Source organism: Centruroides sculpturatus, unplaced genomic scaffold (genome assembly GCF_000671375.1).
Source record: "Centruroides sculpturatus isolate CEXI.00-Female unplaced genomic scaffold, Cexi_2.0 scaffold407, whole genome shotgun sequence".
NCBI lineage: Eukaryota > Metazoa > Arthropoda > Arachnida > Scorpiones > Buthidae > Centruroides > Centruroides sculpturatus.
In genome coordinates, this window is record NW_019384947.1 from 269443 (window position 1) to 278452 (window position 9010).

Below are 9010 nucleotides of genomic sequence, written 5' to 3' on the forward strand. Positions count from 1 at the left end.
TCAACTGCTCAACTCAAAAGCTTCAACTGGGAAATTTTACCTCATCCACCATATTTGCCAGATATTGATCCCAGTGATTATCATCTTTTTCGGAGTTTGCAGAATTTTTTAAAAGAAAAAACTTTTGAGGATGAGAACAATGTAAAAAAGGCTATTTCTGAATATTTTGATTCAAAACCGAAATCATTTTACAAAGACGGGATTAAAAAGCTATCATCAAGATGGCAAGAAATTGTACAAAATAATGGTGAATACATTATAGATTGAAATAAGATTTAATTAAAATTTTTTGTTGCTTTTTTTGTAGATAAAAATGCGCATGAACTTATGAACTGACCTGATATACACATTTACATTTTTAGTTAAAATGCATTATTCCCGATGAAGATGAAACAGAGTAAAAATTGGCAACTGGTGTTATCCGGTGTTCACAGAGTAACAGTATACTGACAAGTATTGTTATTTAAACCATACCTGACATTCCGTACAAGGGGGTGTGCTTTTAAACAATCTTTAACGCATGGTGGCGCACTCTATTGGTTTATACCATATCCTGTACCGTTATATAACATGTAAGTTTTTTATGTTATTGTCACCCCACGTTTTTGTTACGTCCTATTTACCAATGTCGTGAAACTCATCTTGTTTTTTGTAATTTTAACAGCACTGAAGAGGGGTTGAGAATACAAGCCAACCCGAAATGTATCTGAATTTAAGAAAGTTGTTTTAAATAAACTGTAATGTTTTTCTAACTAATTGCTGTTTGATCGTCTACCAAAATTATTGTTTAGATTGCAAAGACGCTACACAAAGAATGTTCTAACATCTTAGGCAAGAACATCTTAACGGGTTTTACTGTACTATTATAAAATGACAAAAAGTTTACTTTGAGGGTACAGACAAATTTTATTATTATTATTTTTTTAATTTTGAACACTAATAGCGAGTAAAATATTCATTAAGAGATATGACACATGACCACTTTTATGTCTTCACTCTGTCGACCTTTAATTAAAAACCAAAATTTAATAGTATTAATGCCCCTTTATATGCAAGCCACAGTGCCACATTTTGTTTCTTAAACTTTACTCATTTTGAGATATTGTTTAATATCTCAGAACAGAAAATAAATAAGTTAAACAAATTAGACACCAACATATACACGAAAGTGAATTTTTCCCCTGAATTTTTATTGACTTTTTGAGGGGTTCAAGAGGTCACCAAACGTGTAGATTTGCAAAAAAAAAAACTTGGAGGATCAAATTTGACACGATTCCAATACTTTTCTGTTTTATATACAAAAGAAGTTGGGAAGTAAAAAGGAGTCAGAGTTGGCGGATTTTTTGACGACTCCGGCTAAAATACAAAAACTCCATGACTCCGACTCCACAGCCCTGGTAAATACTTTTATGTTTATTTTATTGTAATTTGATTCAAAAATGCAAAAATAAACATCAAATTTCAAAAATGTGCTGTAAATTATCTCAACTTACACAATTAACATCTGTTTTATGTGAAATTTGAGAGGAAGGTGTTATCTTTCAAGGTTAGGGAGTACAGGTAAAACATTACTACTAACATCACAAAATGTCAGTGCAGCCCATGCTGACTAACTACTATTACTAACAGCATTAAGCCGCTAATTGTTTTATTACCCTGTAAATCAGGAGTGACCAACCTGCAGCCCAAGGCAAGTTCCAATGCGGCCCAATAAATGTGTAAACAAAACCGACAAATGTTTTAATTTATTATTTATTTATTTCAACGGCATAAACTCAAAAAAGAAGTTTCACAAAGTCATAAACCTTCATTCATATTTTATTTTTGAGTGAAAAGGAAATATTTTCAAATACTTGGAGGTATGTGAATGAGGAAGGATTACTAAATATAGCTGGAGTTGTGACTCAAAGGATTATAGACCCAAATTTGAGGAAAGGAGAGAAAAGACAAAAGATAAAAAGTTATGAGAAAGGTTAAGTAGATCTTCTGTTATGAAAATATTGACCCTTAATTTTCCAACCTTTCTCACTTCTTTATCTTTTGTCCTTTCTTTCCTTTCCCCACATTTGGGCCTATAACCCACTGAGTCACAACTGCAGCTTTATTTAGTATTTCTTCCACCGTTGCAAGACTTGTGGCTACGTTTTTTTGTTTGACGTAAAAATTATCATTTGGCGCTTAGGCTACTTTTTTTTGGCTACATATTATTTATAAATATATTAGTTGAATAAAAATNGCTGAAAACGTTTGTTTTTCAATTATATATATTTCTCAGCAACAAATTAAGGTGTTTTATTTCTATGTGTTTATTTGCTGAGCACTTTTAATGTTATCGTTAAACCTGAATACGGTGAAGTTCCATAAATGTGCTTCAAAGTTGTTTTAAAATAGTTCATGCAAAAATAATAAAAGAGTTTTATTAGAAAGCGCTCAATAAGGTCAATAAAGTCAGTGCTGGCTCAATAGTAACTTGCATCTTAGGCTGATTTTTCTCACCCCTTATTGGTACCTATTCCACTTTTGGAATAGGGGGTGGAAAAAATCAGCCTAAGATGCAAGTTACTATTGTGCCAGCACTGACCTTAGTGACCAGCAAAACCTTACATTACAACAATGTTTTTAATTCATGTCTACAGCATAAAAGTTATAAGAAATGCAAGAAAAAATATTCATTAAACTGTTAAATTTTAATCACTGTTAATAATTTTTTTGAAATCATAAATTATACAATTTTATTAAAATATAGTAAATAGAGAAAAGTTTTTCATTACGAAAAATTTTTATATAGTAATACAGTATTATGGAGAATACTATACTATCTTTTTTGTTGGTATATTATAAAGATCACTCAACACTGAAATGATATCAGTATTTACATCTGTTTTATTTTTATAGTCAAATATTGCTTTTAAAAATGCAGTATTCACTTTTCAAATGATACAATGTTTTCTTTTGTTGAATGATAATACATTAAATTAAAATATCACTGACTTATTTGCATTTAGTATCATTTTCAATGAAACAATAGTGAAATTTTAAGATAAAACTAACAAAGTAATGACTCAAAATATTTGGCACAGAAACTTAAGAAATTTCATAAATTTTGACACGGGCATCTTTAATAGAATGTACAATACCCAATTTGTAATAGATTTCTTGTGAAGTATTTTGTAATATATATTTATATTTTATAATATATATATATTTCAATGTAAAGCAATTTGCAATGTACCATATTTACTCGCATGTAGGATGAAGTGTGACTTTAAAGATCAAAATAAAGATAATTAGATTTATTAACACAATTCTAATTTTATTTTGTTTAATAACGAGCAAAATATCAAATGAAGGTAAACGCACACATTGTCTCGCAAAAATTACTGGCATTTTAAACTTAAAAATATTGTAAAATTGACATAATTTGTTCATGTAAAGCTGGACAATCAGGAACCTTTTTTTGCCAATTCTTAACAGTCGAATCCAATCTCCATCAATTACACTTACGAGTTTCTCCGAATTCTGATTTCTGAATAATTATCTGTTTTCACGTGGGAATGGATTAAAACTTACATGGTGCTCCCCATGTGATTTAGGAATTTCAACCTGGAATTCAATTCAAAAGCTTTGCTTTTCCTATTGCTATTCATCTTTACTCCTGACAATATACAAGAACGATTCAAATGACCTGGATAAAATACTTATGTTTTTAAATACAAAATGGTAAGCATCTAGTAAAAAATGCGAATACACAAATGCAGAGAATCTTTTGCTCGCGTGTATAGGACGACCTAGGAATTTGAAGCTGTGATAAATGAATAAAAACCTCGTCTTATATGCGAGTAAATACAGTATATATAATTTTCTTTGCATATAAGCTGTCTTTTATATAAATTTCCAAAAAATAAAAAAACTAGAAACAGGAGATTGGGGAGCAAGATGACCATGGAATAGGGTCACTATAACCTCACTGACTAGGAAATTTGTTGGCTAAGAAATCTGCATGCCACAATATTACTAATTTGTTAAATTTCTTTCAATTGAGGAATATCAAATAATTCAAGCATATCCAAGTTATTTTAAGGAAGTTTTTGGACCTTTTATTTTTCTTGAAAGAAAAATGGTCTAAAAATTTTGTTATAAAGTGATCCCTGGTGTGTACTATCTTATTCATGCTCACAAAATGCACTCAATTTTCAGATCCCAGATGCTGAAATTGTATCAGTTAACTTTTCCTAATACAAGGAATATAGCTTCATCACTGAATACAAATATTGTTCAAGAACTAATTGATTTCTTGAATACAGTCAAGAATGTTAACTGCAAATGTTGATGTTTGTCAATGCACTTAATTTCATGCACAATTTGTAATTTGTAAGCACCAAGTTTCATCTCATATAAACCACCTTACACACCAGTGAGAGGTATTTGAAGATAGTTTTCCTAGAACAGTTTAAATCAGTGTTTTTCAACTTTTATCCATAATTTTACTGGTTCACAATGAGAAAATTTTACATGGACCTATTAATTATGCTTATTTATTAAGCTTATATATGCTTATCTACAGTTACTGTACATAAAGTAGAACAGTACCTCAAGATTACTATTCAAATGTCACTCATGATCAACTGCACAAACTTCAGTATGGTAAAATAATTTTCTGCAGTCTAGTGAAATTTTTCTGTGGAGCAGCAGTTGAAAAAAAAACTGATTTAAATCACTTTTAAGTACAACATTATATATTAAAAGAAACTTTCAACAAGAAAATTGCAATTCATGTTGCCTTATACCTATATATTAATAAGTAAGGTGTACTTCTTGCTAATTTAAAGGATTTAAAATAAATTTAAAATTAATTTTCAATAAATTGCTTCTCTTGATTATTTTTTAAAATTTATATCAAAATGTACAATAATTCTAAACTCATTAAGCTTTGAATAACTAATTTAAAATCATAATTAAGTTACTGTCAAAAATTTCCATCCGTTTCATATAAAATGCTTGATAAAAATGACCATTCAATAGTTCAAAGTGAAGTTCTTTCCTACTGTAAAATGTTTATATATATATATATAGTCCTGCTAGTCCGAACACCGCTAATCCAAACATGTTTCAGTCAGTAGAGAGAAAATTTTTTAGTTTGCAAAATATACATTTTTTGTATTTTCCAGTTAAATTTAAATGGTATTAACAATACAAAAAAATTTTGAATTCCACAACAACAACAAAAAAATTGTATTTTTTTGTAGTACTGTATTAATAAATCAGTCTTTGACATGGCCTATTAAAACAGCAGATCTATACAACAGATCTACACACAAAAACAGAAACAAAAGTCATTGATGGTGTTGTTGGATCTATATAAAGTGGACCTGTTTTACTGCTTACTTCTGCATTATTTCAATTATTCGGCGCTAATCCAAAAATCTGCTAATCTGAAGAGGACTCATCCAAATTAGTTCGGACTAGCGGGACTCTACTGTATACACACACACACACACACACACACATATTTGATATATATACATCAAATAACATATTGTAACATAACAAAAGTAAAAATAAAAATGTCTAGAAATATTAAAAATAAGTATTAACAAACAATTATTTATTGTGACATCACAATACTGGGCTGAAATTTTTAATCATATTTTTAATTTATATAATTTAAATATGCTCTCCACCTCAAATTTGTAATGGCTTGCCCCTGTACATCACACTTTTCCTTTAACAATACAGTTGTATTGCTCATCTATATAACACCTTTCAGGGAAAAATTTTTTGAATTAAAATAACATGACTTCTGGTTTTCATCGGAAGTTTGTATATAGTTAATTGAGGCCCTTGCCCCTAAGTTTTGATATCTGGTCTCGTCTTTCATCTATTTAACTCTGTTCTCAAAATTAAGGAAAGATGAACAAATGGACAACAGTGGAAATTTATAGGTTGACAATTTTTCAATTGCAGCCCAATAATATAAATCTATCAGAAATGACTAAACATTCCCTAATTAATGTTATATTGCATTTTCAGCTTTTTTTAAAAAACATCTAATAGAAAAATGGAAAAGTGATTAAAAAATAATATACAAGTATCCCTTTATTAACATAATTAATTAATTTCTCAATGCTACCATATATATCAAAATCATATTAATCAAATGCAGTATCTATGTTAAGCATAGACAACTGGTAAAGCCATATTAATTAAAACTTCTGTTGCATATATAAAAGGATTGCCACAATTAATTTTGTGTGTTAATCAAATCCAATTTTAAGCAAAACTGCATTAAGCAAGAGATACCTGTAACTATATACCGGTAAAACTGAAAATCATTAACATTGTTTGCCCTATAAATGAAATCAAACCATACAACTTATTCAATTGAAAGTACTGTAAAATTCAAACATATTGATATTAGACAAACTGGATTATTATTATTATTTGAATCATAACAGATGAATTTCTATTTTATACTATTTAAATGAAAACCACTATTTATTCAAAAATCGTATAGGATCTCATTTTTAAAAACAAGATATGCAAATATCTCTAATATCAAAATAACAAATCTTACATATAAAAATAAATACTAAATAATATACAAGAATTTTAAAAAAAACTAATTGTGAAAAAAAAATTAACAACAGACAGATGTTAGCTGCTCACATTCTAATTCCTGTTATCTTTGCATGTGTTTTAAATAGTCTAATATAAATTACTTTCTACTTAATTCATTAAAAATATGGCATTAGTGTCATCTATATACAATTCAATGATAAAAATTATAGTTTATACAATATTTTGAGTAAATGGTGTAGGTAAAACATTAATTATTTACACAGAAATTATTAATAATTAAAAAATTTTTAAAAAGCGATATGTCAAAATAAAACAATTATTCAAGATAGAAAAAATTTAAGCACCAAGATAGTATGAATTAAAATTAAACTTACTAATTACAAAAATCAAATATATTTAGAAGTAATGTAAACTAACAATCAGAGAAAAAATGTCAGAAACAAAAATATATTTATTTACAATCTAAAGCCTACACATTAATTTCCTTCTTATATTACACTGTTTATTGTTGCTATCTACGTATTTTAAGGGAAGATTAATTATTATATGCACATAAAATAATTATAGTATTGTAAAGATACATAAAATAATTATAGTATTGCAAGTGACAAGTTAAATATTTTATCAAGACACTATGCTAGAAATGATTCAAATAAACATTAATACATTCATATAAGAACTGCAATCCATTATGTACAAAATGCAAAAATAGAAATCTGGAATCATAAACTCACACATAAAAATGTGTATATGTTTTATTGTATTTGTATGTATAATGTAATTCAACCTGTAATTCTAAGGACCATAATTAAAGACACTTCTGAAGTTTAAAAGGACTGACATTTAAAGAAAAATGGAATTCATTTTGCAAAATATTTCATGTTACATTTCGATTTCATAATTATTTCGATGAAAATAATTCATATCCATTTATATTTATGTAATAGATTAATTTTTAAGATTTAATTTCATTCTGACTTGTTTATTTGCATCTATCTCATGTGCGTTCACTAGCACAAAATTATGGGGAAAAAATAATGTGCTAACGTACAAAATGTATTAATATAACTGTTTTTGTTTAAATGAAAAAAAATACTTCGTCAGCGATATTGAGGCCATCTACCGATTCGAACCCTCGATTCAATGTCCCGCCATCACAAACGACCGACCAATCACCTTTCGGCTTCTTTGTTACTTACGCATTCTTCCTCTTTTTCCATTCCGGTGGGCATTTGAGGAACCGCACGATTAATTGCGGCAAAATCTGGCAAGTCCGGAATCTCTTCCGACCAGTATACTGGTACTGGTTTGGTGGCGTCCAGCGCACGAGCTCGAAAAGACAGTTTACTCATCTTCTAATCAAACGATCACCAGAACAAACACGAGGCTTAGCGACGTCCCCTTTCAATCCGCAGTAACTTCCTTCGGATCCCGTCTGGACGGGTAATTCGAGGTTGTTGCGGTGACTTATACTGTCTAGTTTCTTGCCATTTTAACACTTAGACGTCTTACATGCTCGGTTTGATAACACAACACTTTTTTGTAACACAACCAGAACGAAATTTTCAGCGCCCATCATGGCGGACGTTTCTTCCATTCTCTCCCACAATTCCTAGCACTCGATCCGGTAAGGTGATTGCTGGCGCCATCTATTGAATATTTTAAAAAGTAATCATTAAGATATTAATTTATTTTTTAAATAAAATAAAAACAATAATGTTAAAAATATATATATGTGCTTTAATAAAACATTTGAACGATTAAAATCACAATATTTTATAAAATCAAATAAAGCATTTATTATTTTTTTATTAAATTATTTTTAATTTTTGACATTTAAAATTAAAAAAATGTAACTCATTATAAACGCCTTAAAAATAATTAATTGATATTTATTTAGAATAACCTATTTCAACTTTTGTAACTTATCAATTAGTTAACTTAAAAATTTCGTTTTATTTAAAAATGATTTAAATTCACAATTTTTGTTTTATAAGAAAGAAAACAATATTACAATATTTTAATAAAAAAGCAATATATAATAATAATAAATTTTATATTATAATTAGAAATTAGTAAAAACAAGCATAATTATTCACGATTTTAATATTTTAATTTATAAATCAACTTACACAATTTACGAAAGAAACGTGTAACATTCGTCAAGCTTGATCATTATGAAACCAATGGAAATAATTCACAGATCAATTTAAATTTTGATTTAAGTTCATTAACTTTTCTCACAAATCAGAATGATTCAGTTCATTTTACTTAATGATATTTAATGCGCAAAGAAAATAACATACTTTTAATTTGAATAAATTAATTTTTATATAAGTTGCAGCCATTTTTTTTCTGTTTAGCATTTGAATTGGATGTGCTGTTTTTCCAAAACAAACAACAGTTCTAACAAAATCGATAGAAAACGCAA

General features: G+C 28.3%; 1 protein-coding gene across 1 annotated transcript in view; it reads right to left on the bottom strand.

Moving 5' to 3' along the window:
• The window catches only part of LOC111632208 (enhancer of polycomb homolog 1-like), a 185905-nt gene extending 177687 nt beyond the window's left edge, over positions 1–8218 (bottom strand). Inside the window, exon 1 of the mRNA XM_023376587.1 lies at positions 7779–8218. Coding sequence (XP_023232355.1) covers positions 7779–7931 — 153 coding nt within the window. The 5' untranslated portion in view covers positions 7932–8218. The remainder of the gene's footprint in view (positions 1–7778) is intronic.
• Positions 8219–9010: the final 792 nt, after the last annotated feature.